Consider the following 21,327-nt stretch of genomic DNA (forward strand, 5'->3'; position numbering starts at 1 on the left):
ATGGCTACAATAAGCAACATCAACTGTTAGCTTTACAACATAAAAAACTCCCTTTGCAATTTAAGTATGTTCAAGAAGAAAAATGCTTTTGTTTTCAGTATTTAGAAATAAATAATATAACATTCAGGTGTGTAACACTGTAATAGCACATTTACGAATTTAAAATATAATAATAATTTGTAATTACAATGAGTAATGACAAATCTCAAATCACAAAACAAACTCTCTGAATATCCCTAAAAATGTGTGATTCTTCAAAGCCTAGACCAGACAATACAGACCCACCATAGCACAGTATGCACAGTTCTGCATGCAGGTACACTTAATTAAGGATACGCCCATTAGAGGACACAAAATATTGACTCCTACAGATCAGGTTGCATGTTTTTAAATTATGCAACTGCTCTTTGTAGTTAATTTCTTAATGAATAATTTTGAAAAGCTCTTTATATGAAATTCCTTCTGGCAACATGCCTAAGCATCCAAAACACTCCAGGTGGCACAGAAGTAGAAAAGAACGGAAATAGGGAAGTACAGTATTTACCAATGTTCAGCCTTTGAGGTCTGTGATCAATTCAGTAACATGTTGCCAAGATCAGATTTCAGTTAAAAATAAAGGTAAATCACATTGCAACGAGAGGGGCACCTGTTATCACCGTTTTGCAATGGATTTGTATCTCCCGGAGAGGAACGTGCTCTGTTCTTCAGGGGACGTCATGTACACTGGTCACACTTTCAGAATAGGTAAGCTGCCAGTGGATATATTACATGAAGAGTTCTTCAAAATGATAAAATTGCATTCTATAACCCAGTAGCTGATAAATACTAATTATTGTTTAATATTAAAACAACGGACACCCTGATTTCCAGGTAGCACTTCACATAAGCTCATAGGGTTTACATAAGCCTTTTAATATTTTAGCAGATAAAGCACTATAGGTTGTGAGGTTAACACTGACTGAAACACAATTAAAAATTATAATAATTAAAGGAGAGCTGGAAATAGTATATTTAATCTATATAAAAACCTATAAAACATCTTAAGCTTGCGATTGCTCCAGCTCACCAAAGCCGAAAAAAAAATCTAAATTGTTTAGAAAGAAGAAAGCATTGCTCTTTGTGAAATCCTGTATTTAAGAGCAATTGTTAGAAGACAAAATGAGTGAAAGTAAGGTCAACGTATAGTACTAAAATAGAGCAGTACAACTGGGAGCTAAAGGAGCAAACATTTCTGAAGAGCAAAAAGGGCGCTGAACTGAGTGTAGGAGGATTGCTATTATTAATATACACAGGAGAAATGCAAATAAATTAATGTTAATTATGCAAGCCAGGGCTATCTGGTATCTCCTACTCACTGTTGCACCTAAAAAATGTGGGTGTCCAGCTGTCTTTACATAGCATTTTTATAGCACATGGGAATTCGAAGCTCTGCAGATTTCTACGTTAATGTCAAAGTACAGTACTCATTTGAAAGACATGAAAACACTTTCCTCCTGAGAAAACTTAGGAGGTTTTTAGTTGTTAGGTCATTTTTTTTGGGGAAAAAAACTTTAAAACAAATGTTTCAGATGCTTCCTTTCATCTTCGGGACAAAACACAAGTTTGACAAGTTTGTTGTGTCTACATGCTAAGTGAGGTTACCTCTGCCTAGGCTTTTTTGTAACTTAACAGGTACTAAGTATATCCCCGTTAGTGACATGATCACCTGAACATGAGAACACAACCAATCTAGTGTGTCAGCTAGTAACCAGCTGACGCAAAGATTTCATCCATATTTTCTTGAAGAAAGCCAGGGTAACCATTTCAACAACATGGCTGGGGAGTCTGAAACAACCTACTGTACCACACTTTGTGTGAAAAGGGTCTCAGGGTCTTATCAGTTAACATTGCTGCCCTACAGCATTGGGGCAATTCTAGACCTGGTGTGTTATCTGTGTAGAGGATGAATGTTCTCATGTTTTTGCAGGGTGCTCCAGTTTCCTCCCACAGTCCAAAGCCATACTGGTCATGGTTTGGGTTCTATAAAACTGGTGCTATGGTGTGCATATTTGTATCTCTGTGTGTCCCACAATTGACAAGCATCTTACAACTCTTTAATGTAAAAAAAAAAAAAACAACTCTAAAGTTAATAAGATTACAGAAAATAAACTAATTGATTACATAAATATTCACTCCTCTTGTTTTAATACTTAGCAGAAGTATATTTCATTGTTGTAATTGAAGCTAGTCTATTTGGGTAAGTCTCTACCAGCTTTGAAAATCTGGACACTGCAATTTTCTCCCATTTTCCTTTGTAATATTGCTCGACCTCCACCAGGTTGGATGGGGGCCATTGGGGAACAAGTAATTTCAAATCATTCCACAGGTTCTCGATGGGATTGAGGTCTGAGACACTCTCCGACACCGATTTTGTTGTTTTTAAGCCACTCCAATGCGTCTTTTTCTGTATGTTTTGGGGCTCCGTTCTGCTGAAATATAAATCTTCCCACCAGACCTACAGTAGGCATATTGCAGACTGCAGCAGGTTTTTCCTCCAGGATTTGTCTATATCTCACTTCTTTTTGCCCACTATTTGACAAGTTCTCCAGTTTTCCAGTCCCTCAAGCAGTAATAGCATTATGCTTGAACTACCATGTTTCAAGCAGGGGAAGTGTTCTTGGGATGATGGACAGTGTAACTCTTCCGTCAGATATAGTGCTTAGCGATGAGGTCAAAAAGTTCAATCCTGGTCTCATCAGACCATAGCAATTTCTTCCAGTTGGTTTGAGCATCTCCCACATGCCTTCTGGAAAACTCTAAGCAAGATTTCATATTTCGTCAACATTGACTTTGTTTTTGTAACCCTCCCACAAAGCGCATATTTGTGAAGTGCCCGGACTACTGCTGTCCCATGGACAATTCCTCCTGTCTCTGCCATGGAAGACTAACTCTGTCAGAGTTGCCATAGGCCTCTTAGCAGCCTCCCTAACATGCACCTTCTCGTATGGATGCTCAGTTTTGGAGTACGGCCTGTTCTAGTCACAGTTGTAACATATTCTCACTATTTCATAATGATGGACTTGGTGATGCTCCAGGGGATATTCAAAGACTTTGAAATTTTCTTATATCCGTCCCCTGATTTGTGCTTTTCAATAACTTTTGGGGGATTTGATTAGAATAGTCTTTGATCTTAATGGTGAAGCTCATGTGTGGAAATGCACTAACCAACTGTGGGACTTTCAAAGACAGGCATATTTATTCTGCAATCAGCTGAAACACTTTAATTGTATACAGGTGGACTCCAATCAAATAATTAGGTGATGTCAGAAAACAACACACTGCACCGGGGTTTATTTAGGTGTATCTTTGCAAAAGGGGTGAATACTTGTCTGTTTTTGATTTGTAATTAATTTAAAAAAATAATGTTTTTTTTTTTTGTTTGGCATTACAAAGTATCTTGTGTTGGTCAGTGGTAATAATCCCTGAATAAATCCATTTTGATTCCATGATGTTAGAAAATAAAATGTGAAAAAAGTGTGTGAATACTTTTTTTAGCCACTGTTATACTGTAGGTTCAGGATGTCAATACTTTCAGAAGCTTTCCTTTTATCTTATGTTGTGCATTATTGAAAGAAGGATGAGGTTGTCTGGTTCATTACACCTAAAAACTATGCTATCTGATCAATTTAAGTCCCTGTGGCAGACATTTGTGGCACACTTGTGCAGTCTGAAGCAAATAACACCTTTTAACTAGCATGCATGCATGCATGCCAAGGCCTTTCCACAGCCCATGTCCTGCAAGAAGCTGCAGCAGCCCATCTGATCAGAGCCTGGAGTATCATGTAGAAGAAAGTACCCGTGACCTAAATTCAAACCCCCTCAAGAAACCTTCGTGAAGGATTGCAAATGCCAGCCTCCTTCACAGATGGATGAATAATTCTGAAAAAGCAGCTGGATGTACTGTTCCTACTGGGAAATCCACTGTACAGTATAGCCCTGAGGCGAACAATAAACGTCTTTTAATAGCAACCAAATGCCTCTGGCCTAAAGTTTCAATGAAGTTTGAAATCCTATGCAACACCAAGTGAATCAAGTCAGTGTACTTGCTTTGCCAAACTGCAAGCAACGCTAACACTACCTCAGAGTAACTGCAGGAATTCCAACAATTATTCCCCTATCATTGTTAATACTGCCATCAGGATCACAAAATAAACATTTCAACAAATGACACAGCGACACAAACAACAAGAGAAGAAGTTGCAGGCATTTGTAATTCCCATCCAATCTGGGATGTCTCACTAACGGTAATTTTGGCAACATTGTTGGGGAAAAAAATAATAATAATTAAGCTAGTCATCTTCTAGAAAGGACAAAAAAATTACAGATCACATATGAAAGAAATGTCATAAGAAATGTCAGCAGCACACCCATATGAAACAACAGAGTGTGAAAAACTGAATTCTGTACAATTGTACCTCAGCTTTATGGAGTCTCAAGAATAAATACTAGCTCATAAATAAAACAATTCAAATGTCTTCAATATTATTTAAATAAAAATACTACGGTGATTTGTCAATGTTCCAAGGATTCTTGTCTCACGTATAAAAAGATCAATATTCTCACCTTGGCAGTATTTCTCTAATTGCTAAAAACTTTTGTTTCTTTGATAAAGAATTTCCTAGGTACCGTTAAACAGAGGCTCTGCGTTTATTTTTAACCAAGCTTGAATGTTTACACATTGCACAGCAGCAGACAGCTTTGTACTCCGAAACCTCAAGATACCTTAATCAACACCAGCACTGAAAGACATGGAGGTGCAACAATACATTAAGCACTGCTTTTCTTTTTGATCCTCAATTATTTAACCTATAAAAATACATTTTCTGAGATTTACTGTATACTTCAATGGTATAAAGTAATCATAATTTTGAGCATTCTCTCAAAAAAAGAACAGCTTGATGAGTATGGAAGATTGCCATCCTGATTTGCCTCCATTTCTAACTGCACTCCCGACAGAGAGATAATGGCCAAATAACAAATACCTTTGTCGCTCAATTGCGTATTTTGGCCTGCAGGCATGGGTGTCCAAATTCTAGGTCACAGGTAATACCCACCAAATTGTCATATCTTTGTGTGCTTTAATTCCATTCTATCAGTGTGGCCTCCAACAAACAACATCAAACAACAAACCGTGAAATGACATCAAACATTTCCAATTCTCACTTCCAGATAGTCTTCTGTTTGGTTATCTACATTATAACTGACAAAAAGAGATATTTTGTAAAAATAAGACACAAATAAGAAATGTTAAAAATTGATGGGATTTAACTGGACTAGCCCAGAGGAAGAAATAATTAAAGAAAACAAGATAAGGTATCTTTTGTTCTCTTAAAATAATGGTGAAATATCCAAGCTTCAAGTACAGCTTATAACAATTTGTCTTTCTCCACTTGATGATTAATTGCCAGGTCTGAAACAGTTCTGGACACTTGAGCTGCCCAGAGCCTCCAGCAACTTTTCAACCAACGTGACAGTGAAAGAGGAGACCTTTTCTAGTGCAGCTATAGTAACCACATCTGGATGATTAAGTCTAGTGTCTTCAAATTGTAAAATAGATGGTGACACAGAGCAAGTCACTGTCTTGTGAAACAGAGCTAACTGACTCACTAATCACAATGAAGCTAGCACTCAGGTGCAGCTGTCAGATTCTTGCTAGAATCTGACAGTTTTCAAGTTTTTATGCAGTGGTGGGTAAAGCTGAAAAGGCACTTTTCCATTCTGAATCTAGTGTAATTGTGACTCATACAGGAAAGGATATGCTGCTCTCCTGGGGGTACAGTGTACTCAATATGAATCCCCCACCAATGGATGAAATGGATTAAAATCCCTAATAAAGCATCCCCTGCTACATTCAAATATACTTACTGAGAACATCACATTTTCAGTAAATATTTCAGGAAAAATAATCCTTATTTTTTTGTAGGGGAGAGGCATCATAGATACAGTTCACCCCAGCATGTAGACTTTAAAGAAGGATGGATATTTTACCCACTTTTAGAGGAGTAAAATTCTTCATGGGTATATCAGTCATCACCCAGCATCTTACATCTGTCTGGGTTCCACAAACACATAATACAGTCATTTCACAAACATAAAAATCATCATATTTCTGTCTACCATGGCAAATGTTATTCAAAGAACCAACCAGTATCACTCTTATCAAATGGTTACAGCTTTAAGGTCATGTTTTAGAGTAAAAACTTTGAAAAGGGAAGACTGGGCACATCTATGTAGACTAAACAAAGGGTCGGACTGATGTAGTTACATATTTCCTTCATCTGTTACGGACTGACGCTGAACAGAACACTACACCTCATCTCCCCCTCCTATGTTAAGTACCAGCGTATATGGAGACATCCAAGAACCTCTCGTGGGATTTTTCTGGGTCCCTTTAATAAAGGAAACTAAAAAAAGCTTGATGTGTTGCACAGTAATTTGAATTTCCCTTTTAAAACACTTTTAGCAAATACATGCTTAACACTATATTGAAGCCAGTGGTAAGATCAATTGTGGATCACTCCGAAACAAAAACATCTAGTGGATAAACTCAAAACTTGTCCTTGCATTTTCATTCAATAGACTATGTTCATCAACTGTGCAGAGCTTTCATCCCAGCACGGAGCCGTCAGTTCTGTGCCTGCTTCCCAACTGGAATAAAGACTCTAGATAATGCAGACGCTGTGTTTTAAATTGCAAATGTGAGCTGTGTTATTTCCATTTTTACTGGAAAGCCGTCATCAGCATGAATGTGCAATAGCAAAATGCAAGAGAGGAAAATTATCCTTAAAAAATATTAGTGTTCCCACCAGGCAACCATAAGCAAAGTGGTTGGATTTATCTTGTTATTTTATTATCTTATTAACATGACTGTTAAAATGTACATACTGCAGTGGATTGCTGCATAGCACTCTCCATCTCTTACTAGTTTGAGACAATTATATGCGGATCCCATTGCTGTATGTAAAAACCATAGGTGACCTACATTCAGTACTCACAGTAGGGCTGGCTGTAAAATGTTCAAAAAGATGGATTGTGCTAGTTTAGCACTGAACTCAATTTCTTTCTCGAATATTCCAAAACCTGCATCAGGCATTCTTCCTAGAGAAGCTGTATAAATACGTTGCTAAGTCTGGTTCTAGAGCATACGTGCACTTTCACATTACATTTTCTAGTATTTCGGGAAAAATAATCCTCTTTTTTTTCTGGAGGGGAGAGGCATCATAGAGTTCACCCCATGCATGCACTGGAGAAGCCCCTAAAAAATTTTATGAAGGTTTTTAAAAACTTTTTAAGGGGAGTGGATTGGACTGTATGCATGTGTTCTTTAAAAACTTGAATGATCAGCGAAGCTTTATTGACTCAAAACTCAAAACCCTCGAAGTCTCAGAGGTTTGCAGGTAGGTGACAAAGTACAAGGAATTCTAAGTGTCAACAAATTAAAACATTCATCAACTAAAATGATTAATGTGGAACATTAATATAAAGAAAATGGCCCACTGTTTAGAGATCTTTATAAGGCAGACGAATCCTGCCTCTCTAGATATTATACTAACAAAAGATCATGCAATACAAAAACAATTACAGTTATCCAATAAACACATTCAGGTATAATATGTTTTTCTAGCTGTTTTTACAAGGATATGATTATTTTCACAATTCAGTAACTACTCTGCAAATACTCACATGCCGTGTTCTCAGAAACACTGAAAAACAATGATGTATTCTATACCAACATCCAATACAATGTCTGTGTGCCCCGTGTTGGACAGTGTACTGTCCCACCATGTGCACTATGCTCCTGGGATAAGCTCCGAATTACCGTGAAACTTACTTGAAACAAATGGCTCTCTGATAATAGATGGATGTGATGTTAATAATAATAAACAAATATTTGGTCTCACTATAAAAAGTCACAGTACCATTTTCTGCACATTAACAATTACTAAGCACTTGCACTTTGCCACTGTAGCTGGCACATAGCAAACCCGCCGATCCACACATTACAGTACCTTTGAGAGCCAGAGGAAAAACAATAACTACCCATGGGACCTACAATACGTGAAGCACCAGCAGACCAAGCAGGCAAAGATTACTTTCAGTCTACCTGTAAAACATTCCAGAAAAAAACTCTCCAAGCGGTTTCTTAAACTGTAACACTGATGCTCAAGATCTTTTAAACACTGTGATGATTTTAGAAACAAAAAAATGGCACTATAGATGAAAAATGCATTGTGTGATATAGATTAACTGAATGTCCTTTTTGGCTTCATCTTTACAGAGCACAAAACATGTTTTAAGCCATTAACTGGTTCACTCACTCACAACTTTCATGTTTTCCAACAGCCATTTTGTGACTTATCTTCTAAAGGGATAGTAGTATAAAGCACACAAAGCAACATCAAAGCCCTCTTTATACCAAACACACTTACTGAGGAGGTATTGAAATATTTTCTACCCTAAATGACTCACTAGAATAATAAAAAAAAATACACTCCTCCTTCCTAAGTTGTCACTGTACAGTAGAAGTGAATCTGTTCTTGGTTTGTTCTACCAAAATAAATAAAGGAACACATTTGACTGAATGCAATGTTTGTTGAGGACTGCCAAAACACAAGGAGTTCGGCTGGTCTCCAGGTTTCTAGCCACTGACCAATTCTTACAGACTGTGCCAAAGCCAACACAACTACAGAAAAGATAATAGATAAAGAAATAATTCTCCAGATTAATCCATCCATGAGGTGTTCCAAAAAAGTGATGCAGGCTTTTTTTAAGCTCCCACGTAGAATATAGATGGTCTGTTTGTTTAGAGAATTGCTATTTGGCACTGGAGGTGATCTTCACCTTCTTCTGCAGTGCTGTACATATCCTAGCCTAGTACTGCACCTTGCTGACACTTACTCTGAAATAGAAAGGAGTACACACAAATGTGGACACAATGGCACTCTTCACTCAGCCTCAGAGTCTCCCTTACCTCTATGGGTTGTGCACACTGCTGATCCATTTCTGTTCTTACTCCAATTCTGACCGCTGACACAGAGCTCTCAGTCGCTTATGCTGCTGTCCTGACTCATTTCAGCATATCAGCCAGCCAAATACCCTTCAAGCATCAAAAGCTAATGGAAACTGAAGCCAATATATTTTCAAATGACACGGAACAACGGATTAAAACAGTGAAATTCTAAATGCACACTTTCTCATGACAGTATTTTGCACAGAAAACACAAATCCATTCAGATGTGCAGCAATATTTAGAAAATTAGACATTAGTTATGGGAGAATGAGCAAAACAACCTCCCCTCCGTTATCTTCTGTCTGTGTAATTACTGTAAAACAGTATACCATGTAGAGAAGAAAAGTTTGTGGTCACAATTAACAAAACATCACCGTGAGAATTACAGGAGCTCCTTTAAAGAACTTAAAACCTGCATCCTATTCATAACTTTAAAAAGTACTGTAAAAACACAACATGGCCTGTGCTAGAGGCTACACTACCATACATTTCCCCATCATAAAAATGCACAAAGAACATTAAGAATGGTGACAAAAGTTGGAAATTCAAAATTTTAAAATGTATAGTACAAGACATTTGGTCTGTTTTAGTTAGATTCCAAATAGTATAAGAGAATCATTTAAATAGCATAGCAGAAGGCAGACAGAAGCAGTTTTGGTTGAGCCCAACATGTTAGTAAACAAAGACATACGTGTTTAAACACAAACACATAGGTAAACATGTTGCACAGCACACAGCGCACTTTACAGCAGATACTCAATATACAGTACCAACCTGATGTCACAGGGAAATCCCATACAGATTACTTAAAGCTCATCCAATTCTTTTTATCCCTACATGATGGTTTATTTCCTCCCTGTTTTATTCTTGGATCGACTGTTCTCTAGATATTTTCCCTTCACTGGCTTTTGCGGTTATCTATACTAACTGACAGCATTCATGTAACTTATCTATAGGCAGTGGTTAGACTGGGCCACTGCACTGAAGCACTTTGACAACTACAGCTGTATGGATAATAGTGCAACTGTTGTCGACGCAAACTGGTTCTGAGCCTTGCTTGACTTCTTTTATAATTGACTGAATATGATTCTAATCTGAAATATGAATTCCCAACCCTGGTCCTGGAGGAACACTGCTGGTATTAATTCCAGCTGAGCTCTACATCTACAGTGCAAATTGATTAATTGATCTGCTGGCTGGTTTAGACTTTTTTAAAGTTGTTTCTTCTGTTAGTACTGACTTCTTTAAAGATACCAACAAGTTCATCAGGCAAAACTACCTCTCCTCAACCTTCTGAATAAACAGTTCTTACTAGCGGATTAATTTATAATGAACAGACACGGGTGGGTATGATACTATCAGACACACCCACAGTGAGGCAGTTTTTGCTTCTGCAGAGGTCCAGTAATTTATATTTCAGGCAATGAAGCTGAATAAATACAATTCTGAAACTCAGAAATTGCTACAGGGTTTATACCAATTACAAATCCAATGTGACCATTTAAAAGCTGAAAGCATATTTTCATAAATGTCCCAAACTGAAACTGAAATCAAAGCCTACGATTAAGGAAACAACTGAAAACAAAAACCAGAAGAAACTTGTGTTCCTCCAGGACCAGGAACCACTGGAATAAATTGCTGTTCTATTTAAAAGAATGTGAGGACTCAGCAAGTTAAAAAGACTTCATTCCTAGGCTGAAAGTCCCAGAAACTTTACAATATTTGCTCTTGAACCATTATTGATCCACATCCATAGCATTTAAGAAATATATAGGTTTACAAATCCTATTTGTAGCAGGACTGCTTATTTTAAACCTATGCATTCGTACTTTACTGGTGCCAGATGACGACAACACCACATGAATTCATTAATAGCCTTCAGAGAGGAAAATCGGCTGCACTGTTTAAAGTAAAGGATGTGCACCACAAATTCCTACATTACAGGAATAAAATGTTTCAATTAGCAAAGTCCATCATTGTGTGACACAGTCATAACCGACTTATCCCAAAAGACACTGAAGACTGATGAATAACTGTTGTTAATAGGAAAATAAATAATTCAGATATATACAGAACTGCACAAAACAGTATGAAGAAAGGTATTTTCCAAGATGTTATTTTGATATAAAAAAATCAATATGCCTCCATGACAAGGAAACTATTATCAGGATAACTTCATAGCAGCTGATATTATAATGGACTATGAAAAATATGTACATAGCAATTTATTAAGCCTTACTAAAAAATCCAGGAGATCTTGATCTTTTAACTAACAATTAAACTCGTTTTTTAATGATATAGGAGAAGCCATTTAGGTCATGCCCTGTAATAACCAAGATTTTATCCACTCTAATATGGCCAGTTATGTTATCAGGCAGGCAGGATGGTGGCACAGTGGTTACCATGGTTGTATTGCAGTACTGGGGCTCCAGATTCAACTAATGGGATGCTATCTGATTGGAGAGCATGTTCACATGCATTTCCTCCAGGTGCTCTGGTTTCCTCCCACAGTCCAAAGACATACTGGTAGCTTAACTGGGTTCTGGGAAAACTGGCCCTGGTGTGAGTGTGTGTGTGTTTGTGTCTATGTGTTCCTTGGACTGGCATCCTATTCCAAGGTGTATCCTGCCTTGCGCCAATTGCTTGCCAGGATAGACGCCAGCTCCCCCGTGACCCTGAATTGGACAGAGCAGTTAAAAAACGATGAATGGAAAGCCTGGAGGTACCTACCATGGCCTATCTAGCAGTGTCAACCTATAGAGAACTGTTCTACTGTAATAGTTTGAATGACATGAAGGTTAAGTGCACTGAAGTCTAGGGAAAGTGATCAAGAGATCTTGACATTACATTGACTCAATCTCTTTTAACAGTGACCGATTCTTCAAAGCTCAAAACAGTATTCCAGCAAATTCAACTCAAAAATCAACTCAAACAAGAGTATAAATAACACTTATTAATTTTGCAGACAATTAGCTCAAGACAAAAACTTTTGCATAAAAGTGTTCACTTTTAAGAAAATAACCTACTCATGAGAGGGAAAAAAGAGTCATAAAATTTGTGGACTAAAACATTTCAATCTTTAGCTTGCTTAGATGGAAGCATATGACAAATATCAATTTTATAATGAAAATAGGTGTTTATAACCAAGTTGAGTGCATGGCAGCCAGCACAGGTATGATTCACAGGTTTGTGTTGATGAACAGGAAGTACACTAATGAATTAAACTTGTGTCATTGACAATTTGGTACAATGCATTTGAAATAAAGCTCCCTTAAGGACTGAACATACAAATTTAAACACTTGCAGTACAGCTCAGGTCCTATAAATGTCAAGTACAAATGAGAACACTTTACACCTGGTATTTAATTGCTTTGCAGGCAAATACACTTTCTTTTGAAGTATAGTCAATTATTAAATACATTTACTATGATTGGATATTATTGAAGATAATGTAATATTGCTGAATGTCTTATGCATTACAGTATGTATTATGCTCTACAACTACAGAAGTATAATAAATATCTTAGGACTGATGGTGAATTTACAGCAAATATACAAACATTTGGCACACCCAGCTCATTTGGTTTCTAGCTGCCAATGAACTAAGGATCTCATCCAGCTTGACAGAAGCCAGGTTACAAACAACATGGCTGGTAGCCTGTTCCAGCCTCCCACTACTCTGTGTGTAAAAATGTGCCTGCGGTTCTCAGCTTTAAATGCACATCCACATACTTTTCACATGTCCTCTGGTGCACGCTTCACGGCGGACAACTACAATAAGGTCCACTGGGCTTACTCTGCCAGTTCCTTTGAAGATTCAGACTACATAAATCTGGTGCCTTTACAGTCTTCTGTGTTCACAGAAGAAAGCCACCAGGAAATACTGTCACCTCTGGCAATTTCAATGTAGAACTTTACAATGGCACCCCCTTGGGGGAAAACTCTCAGAGTGTGTTCTCCAAAGCCTCATGTACATGCTTGTTAAACCCAACACTGGCATCACTGTCTCACAGATATAAACAAAGGAATGCATGAAGTAACTTCATTGCTTCCCAGTGTCTTATTCTTAAATAATCAAAGAGCCTTGGATGTTGAAATAAACGTGTCACAGGAAACATTTTCTAATCTTTTTTTAGAATAATTAGTAACACTTTATTCACCCTTATTGCTCCAAGCTGCCTTATGACTTTGTCAAGGTCACAATCTGTTGCACTAAATGCTGTACAGTCGTCTTCAAGCAAAAATAAACAGGCCTGGGGATGTGGAATTACAGCATGTCACACTGATTTCACCCTATTATTACAGCCCTCTTGGTGAGTACAGGCTTTGTCTGAAGGGCGACTAAAAATAATCCCTAAATATATAATTTCCATAGGCTACCAATTTGCAATAAGACTCTTGAATAAAGATTCTTTGATAATAACACACTTTCAAACCGGCTGGACAGTGGCAATTTGCTAACAAACGCTGGAGACCTGCAAATACATGTATATTCAGCTCTTCCGAATATAAATACCAACATCTGAAGTGGAGGTGCAGGGCATTTCCACTTTGACATTATATTAAACTGTACTTTAGTTACTTAAGAGATAATAAACTGTCATTACTTTGTGTCGGGACTTGAAAAGAAATACAAGCAGCTGTGCTTCCAAATGCCAGAGGTTATCTTAAGGCTTATTTTCTACCCTATAAAAGAGAGAAACTTACTAAGCAGGCAGCCACTGAAACCACAAGGTGACTGTTCACTTCTCAGTGACTCCCAACCTGACTGGGTGTTGCCAGGGTGCAAATAAGGACTTGCTTCAGTAATGACTCTGTCCCACTGCTGGGGTCGTACAAGGCTGTTCAAATATGGATTTCCAGACAGGAGAGACTAATCAGATGAGCAGGCACCCAAAAAAACAAAATAACACAATGGGACACTTTTGTAAAGGTTATTACGAGCAAACACGGGAGTGCAAGTGTTCTCCAAATATGTTGTCATAAAATAATACAAACCTTCATGTTTTACAAAGTAAACTGTAGCAATTTATTAAGTGCATTTTACATTATAGTGCACGGTGAGCCCTGACGCACATCTTCACAGAAAATGGGAAAGGGGTGGGCTTGATTCATGCATGTACCAAAACCTTCAAGCTGCACAGGCCACTGTGGTTTAATTATTAAGTGCATCCACAGTCCTTGTTGTCTTTGCATACACAACTACCTTATTTAAAGTAACAGGGCTTTAAAAGCCTCAGCTGGAGGCTGCACTCGGCTGTTCCACATCTACCCTGTCTAAAATAACCATGAGTGCTTAAGCTGTGCAAGAGTGAATGATTTTTGAAAGTCTTCTTTTTTTCCAGCCTTGTTCAACAATAATTTGCTTTCTGTATGCACTTCTTGACAGTTGGCTTTGAGAGATCTTTTCAGGGGTGTTTTCAAGTGGAACAGTAACTCAGTATGGTAAATAATCTAAGAAAGGAAGTCTCAGCTCCTTTCTTCAGTTTTCAAAGACCACTGAGTTTTCTACTTTCCATTCCAAATGCTATCTTAGCCACTGAAATTACTGTGGGCCTAAATTCTGTTGCACTAAATCCCTGAAGAATAAAGTTAAAGGCTCCTCATACAGACAGAAACACTTACAAAAATGTCAGTGAACACATGTATAGGTAACAGGTTTGAAGTATACTGCTGATCTATGCTATTCTCTAGTATATTTCAAATTACTTATAAGTGGAATAAAAACTGCACCCCATTTACAAAATACGTAACATACAAACAGAAATATTCATTCAAGAACTCATGAAGGAAGATAGACATCCCTTGATATGTTTTTAAAAAGAAAGCAAAACAGAAACGTGGAACTAAACTGCAGGACAATTACACTACATACATTACCACAAATATCAACTGTAAGACACTGTAATATGCACAAGATACATATTGCAATTGAAAATACTTATTTTAAAAAAGATTTATAAAATATATATATAATAAATAACTCTTCAATAAACACAGTGCTCTGTATATGTTATATTAAAAGGATTCGTAATTAAAAATGACAAAACGCTTGGTAGTTGTATAACTTTGTTTCCAAAGTCATTTAGCGTTCTAGGAATTCCCAAGGACACTGCTTTTCAAGTTTAATACAAAAAATTGTTAGAAACCAACATTGGATACATCAACGTACCATTACAGTTGAAAGGGGCGCTAGTTCACTATTTAAGGTTACAATATGGACAGAATGCTTTTTATATTCGACGCAATGTGCCAAGAAGACTGAATAAGCACAGTCCATGAACTATGTGAAAATTAATATTGCACATAAACTTGCAGTTCCAACATTAAATTATTAAGAATATGCAAGTGGAGATACATTAACGTAAAGTTAAAAAATACGTTCAACATGGGCAATCCACCTGAGTACTGGACGTTTTTACAAACCTAGGTCACAAAATAATGTTTCTATTCCCAGTCCGCCTCTCTACGTGAGGTATTATTACTCAATAAAGCACCACGAAGCTACCCACAGTGGCGTGTCGCTTTTCAAAGCGAGACGAAAACCTTGCGTCTTAGAAATCTGGCTTAAAAATAACACCGATCTGATTGATTACCGACCAAAAAAGAAAAGCGTATTGTGTTCAACTGGGGGTGGAGAGTGTGGGTGAAGTTGAACTGTGCTCCAACATTAGTTCTCCAGGAACTACCAAAGTCTTAACAGCATTTGTGCAAGAGGGAAAAAAATCATGCATTGCTTATTACTGGGTTACAAACAATAAAAGTTTAGATTCAACAAAAACAAGAAACAACAAAAAGGCATTCCAATGTCAGCGATACAAGCAAAACTACGAATCCAGGCAGCGCTGTCGAACTGTACTGAAATTCATTACTGTAAATATTTACGTTGCTATCACAGTCATCTTTACAAGGCTTCACACACCTCATATTTAACTGGGAGTAGCTCTAAACGAGCCGTATGACTACACTACTACCTTGCAGGTTTTCCCAAGTAAAAAGCCCGTGTGGCACTGTGTTATTACCTTAACCATCCAGATTCTCGCAGTCTTGCCTTTCTTCTCTTTACATGTGCCACAACCGTTCGTCCCAGTTTGTGTATCCGTACAATTCAAAGACAAAGACAGGTGTCGGCAGGACGGATGACCAGGAAGAGAAGCACTGTTCTTTTCCCCCTCGCTCCCTTTCTTGTTGGACTGCTGCGATACTCGATCTCCGCCTCTCTTCGGGATTCCCGATGGCACAAGTGCTGATCGGCAATCTTCGGGTTTTATCGGAAACCTGGAAGCGATTCCAGGCTGGAATAAAAAAAAGCTTCTGCTCGCATAGGTGTCGACTGCACCCTGTTTTACTGTAGTTTCGATTTTGGACATTAATCAGCGGTTAGGCAAGCATTATGTCATGTAGAACATACAACCTAACAATAACTGAGATCATATAGCGTCCGTTGAAATAGAGTCTGTGTTTATGCATAACTTTAATTTATTAAAACAATAAAACAATTATGGTATTTTTGTACAAATATGTCACTATACAGATTGACTGTATTCGCAATTATAATTACTATTTATTTTTTCTGTAATATTTTGTCTTAATTGTTACCTTTCTGCTTACAAAAAATAATACTTTTCCTGCTGTTTCCTGGCCATTAAATTCTGTCTACCTACGTATGTAGCTGTATGAGGATGTAAATAAACATGTATAATTTACTTTCCCTCAGAGAAACATGCGATGATTGCGTGTGGTGTTGTTGATTTTTTTCTCAATATTTTGCCAATAATAATCGCCAAAAGTCCCCGGCATGATTGTGTTTGAAGAAAAGAAAGTTAAATTTCTGAAAACTCATCCAACTATCGTGTGAGATTTTGTTTTGTCGCAGGACAGAACGGGTGGAAGGTAGAAGGGGCTCCCCTGGCGGCAATGTTATGTAAATGCTGCCATTTTTCAAAGTGGTTTTGGAAGTGTATTATTAAACGCATTTCCGAAGGGTGTTGTCTTCTATAAACTTGAATTACATTTTGGGTGTTTCTGTAAATTGGTATCAATATAGAAAACTGGAATTCTTTCTGTGATCTTTGATTTTTCTTTTGTTTTATTTAGAACAGTTTATACTTTCTTCTATAGAAAATGTTGGGCATACATAGTATACTGTACATTAAAATGATCATTTTAAAGAACGTTTTTGGAGTTTATTTGAATTTATGGAGTACAGTTTAGTTTAGCAGATCTGAAACAGTCATTATGAAAATAGCTATAAGCAATACAATACCAAATTCAGTTTGAGTGTCTGCACACATACAGTAAATACTAGTGTGTGTGGGTGTGTTAGAAAATGTTTAGTTTTGATTACTTAAGGAGCAAAAGCTGCACAGTTACCAATTAGATACAGGAACTATTTAAGCATTTATTTTTAATTAGTACAGTTAATAACATTAAACTCTTATGTTCACCTTGGAATTTTAATTCCTACCACAAAAAGAGTCCTGTTTTATGCTTTCCTTGTTTACTTTTTCATATAACTCTTGCACACCATAAGGCTCACTGGGGAAGACTTGTTCTGACTGTTCTATTGTGTACATTATGTCCCACATCTCACATACTGTGTTCCAGCTTTAAAAAGGGTGGCATTATAAATGAAATTCATGTTTACCTAAATGGTGTATAAAAAGCAGTAATTCTGCTACATTAGAGTGATTAGCCGCTGTGAACCACTTGCCCTTTTCAGCTACTCACCAGCAGACATCAACAAGGAGACCAATTATCTGCTTCTGCATTGAAGTTATTATCACTGTCATCAAAACACAGTTAGGGCCATTTAAGATCACTTCAAAGCACCCCTGTACAAATGATGGCAATTATCCAAGTTGACTTTACTGGGTGTTCACCGATAGACAGGTAAAACATATGACAGGATTTATTGAGCCATTTTCTGACAATCACTTTTACATTGCAATCAAAGCCATTACTGCAAAATGCTGGGCTACATTTAAACATTTCCCATTTACTATGCATGTATACATGTGGAGCGTATTAGATCATTAGTAAGTAAAGAGTCGTAAAGAATAATCAGTTTTATCCATATACTGTACATAAGTAGTTTTACTTAAATTTGAGTAAGATTAGCTAAAACTCCCCTACTGTATTCTTAGGACCATAAATTATAATGGCTTCCTTTTTATGATAGAAGCCTGTAAAGATAGAAAGTGCACTTTGTACCCTTAAAGCCAGGACAGACATCTATTGCCTGTATTTTACTCATATCACAGAAAAAAAAATCATAATGCTATGATTAACACAAAGCTTTTTCTAAACAAATATGTATTCTTAAAATTAATACTAAGCAACATCTAGTCTATACCCTGTAAAGTTCATAGGTCTTACATAGCCTTCATCAATCAGTGCTACTTAATTTTATGTATTTAACTATAACCAAAATATGTTGTGGTGCTTTAAATATTCGAGACCTTATGTTAATGTAACTAAATCTATGAGAGTATTCACATTTATAAGCACAGATGCTGGACAACCTGCTGTCCACATGGACATCTGTCCACATGTTTTAGTAAAACAACCCTTTAGTGTTTGAACACCACTGCTGGCTACTAGAAGACAAAATACATGAGGAATGAACTCACCTTCTTCTTCCAGTGAGGGGGCTTGTTGATGCACACCTTGGTCCTCCACCATGGCCTCCTGCTTTATCTTATAATCCACAGTTTATTCACTATTCAATCCATGCAGCAGAGAATCATCAAAGTCAAGGATGTACAAACAGCACAGCAAGTAAAAGGCTGTCTTCATCCAATCTCCTTTTCTTTCCTTTCTTTTTCGTATATTAGTTCTCCAGTACAAACCAGAGGAACAGGTCCTTGCACATTGCAAAAGAACAGCTTAATTAAAAGCACACACCCTTTCTGTTGGCTCCTAAAATGTCTAGCCCGCTTCTTTAGGGTTGGAAAACAACACATGCTGAAGTAATAGCTATGCTGGTGCACTGGGAAATAGGTTGAAATGAATAAGAACTTATCATTTCCCTCCTGAAATGCATAGTGTGGGATTTAAATATGTACCATCTGGTTTTTAAACAGTACCCTACCTCTGTATTCTCTGAAAACATTCTATTGTCCATGAACTGAAAATGAAACACGTCTAGTTGTTTGTGCACTGTGGCATGATTGTATTGGTAGTGATGCAGAGGCTTAGATATTTTTCCAATGTTTGAACATGCAACCAATAATATCTTCTCTATCTGAACATGAGCCTAGGTAACCAACAGCTGTAGGTTTATGTTTAGTCCTTGTTTGGCATATGTGTTATTTACTTGTAGCTGGGTATCAAGAGTAGACGTGAAACTTCTGTGTTGAGAATACCAAAGCTGCTTTGGTTTCTTTGGAAAAGCATGATCTATGTTGTGGCGCTAATGTAATCCCAGAGGACAGTGTGCTATTTCCTCACCTGTTGCAGGGCTGTTTTATGCTGAGTGACACTGACTCAGCCCTGGTGCTGCAATAGATATGAAACTCAATTACTGTAACAAAGGCCTCCACCCTTTCCTTCTTCTAAACTGAAGACACATCTCTGTAGTTTACCACGCTAATTTGTTCTCATCAGTCACATTTTCAGATCAACTTTGACTTGCGTTCTGATTAGACGTCTTATTTTAATGTTTAGGTTGTTCATTTTATAAACTTTGAGTAAGGTCCTGAAATTGGAGAACCTTGAGTCATACCAAGTTTGTTGGGTTCATGAAATGTTTTGTTCACATCTTGGGATGTACAATTTACTACATCTTCCTGGCCCTATGTAAAGCACGTTTTGAGAGTTTTTGTTTGACATCACTCTTTAAATTTGAAGTTTATTTTATTTATGTCACATGTTATGTAAAACATTTGTGACCATGTCTGATAACAAAAAGCAAAGTGTCTATTATATGTTACTGTGACAGACCATTAGTAATGAAGGTAGTAATTTCTGCTGACACCACTGGAGGTTGTTAAGACCTCTATTTTTGTATGTACAGTAGGTTCACATGGATAGAGTTGATTACTTAATTATTGAAGGTCCAACAATTATATTTAATTTAGATTTATTTGGTACATAAAGGGACTCACCGGGTAAGGGTTAGGTACAGAGTAAGTTTTTGTTATTGTGTATAACAGTTTTGTCTGAAAAGAAAGTCTCCTTACACAAATATGTTTTGTTGTCTAATGTGATTTCAATGTGCTCAGGACTCACAAGCCACATGTACACCTTACAATAGTTATGTGATTGAGTCCTGTGATGTGACTGACTGTGTGCCCTCTTTGCTTTCTCATGAACACTTCAGTTATCCATGGATGAAATGGGTGTGATTTTTCAGAATATGTCCATACATGTATCTCCTCTTGTACTAATGAGAGGAATCTTTCCTGAAGGAACCTGCTCCAAAAGGAATAATTTCTGAGATACTGCGAAATCATGGAAATAATGTCTTGTCACAGTATTCAGAACCTTCCTATGGTGTCCCATTTTGTGAAGTTATAAAATGATGCAGACACATTATTTTCTACGCCAAAAATACAGCCGAAATGTCGTGTTTCTTTTCTTCTCTTTTCAGCATGGAATAAACCTTTACCTTTACAATAATACGTTATGCAAAACCCAAAAGGTGAGAAAAGCAACAGTTAATGTAATCAAATATTAAGAAAAAGAAATGGAATATGTTGATAGTATAAGCATTCAGACCCATGATCTCAATATTTGGTAAAAGCACTTTTCATAGAAATTACAGCCACAAGTGCTTTGGAGAACATTTCTACCAAATTTGCTCACTGGCTTGGTGCATTTTTTTGCCCACTCCTCTCTGCAGATTTGGAAAAACACTCTCAGGTTGCTTGGGGATTGCACAACAGCTTTCAAGCCTTTCCACAGGTTCTCATTAGGATTCAAGTCAGGACACTGAGTAAGCCACTCAAGGACATCTACTTTCTTTTTCTTAAACCTCTCTAGTGTAAATATGAACTTGTGCTTTGGGTCATTGTCTGGCGGAAAGGTAATTATTTTGCCCCAGTTTTTGGCCTGGAGCAGGTTCTTCTCTAAGATATGCCAGTACTTTGTTCCATCTTTCTTGATAAGCTTCCAAGTCCCTGCTGATGAGAAGCAGAACTAGAGTATAATGTAATGCTGCTACCACTATGCTAGACTGCAGAGTGATGTACTGTAGTCTGTTGGGTTTATATCACATGTAGGATTTTACCTTTAGTCCACAAGGTTCCAGTTTTGTTTTGTCTGACCACAAAATC

The 21,327-nt window shown here is 37.2% G+C and overlaps 1 protein-coding gene across 2 annotated transcripts in view; it reads right to left on the reverse strand.

Annotated features, from left to right (window-relative positions):
- ptpn3 (protein tyrosine phosphatase non-receptor type 3) overlaps window positions 1-18,862 on the reverse strand; it is a 127,035-nt gene extending 108,173 nt beyond the window's left edge. The window contains exons 1-2 of one of the 2 annotated variants that reach the window (XM_088601447.1): window positions 18,682-18,838; window positions 16,072-16,344 (exon numbers count right to left, since the gene is read on the reverse strand). Coding sequence is in view for 1 of the 2 variants with exons in the window: in XM_088601446.1 (XP_088457572.1) it covers window positions 18,682-18,733 (52 nt within the window). In the remaining variant the exon portion in view is untranslated. Of the gene's footprint in view, window positions 1-16,071; window positions 16,345-18,681 lie in introns of both variants that reach the window. The other variant, XM_088601446.1, reaches the window with a different exon arrangement.
- Between the last annotated feature and the right edge of the window lie 2,465 nt (window positions 18,863-21,327).

The sequence above is a fragment of the Lepisosteus platostomus genome, chromosome 12, assembly GCF_059453375.1.
Source record: "Lepisosteus platostomus isolate fLepPlt1 chromosome 12, fLepPlt1.hap1, whole genome shotgun sequence".
In the NCBI taxonomy this organism is placed as follows: domain Eukaryota; kingdom Metazoa; phylum Chordata; class Actinopteri; order Semionotiformes; family Lepisosteidae; genus Lepisosteus; species Lepisosteus platostomus.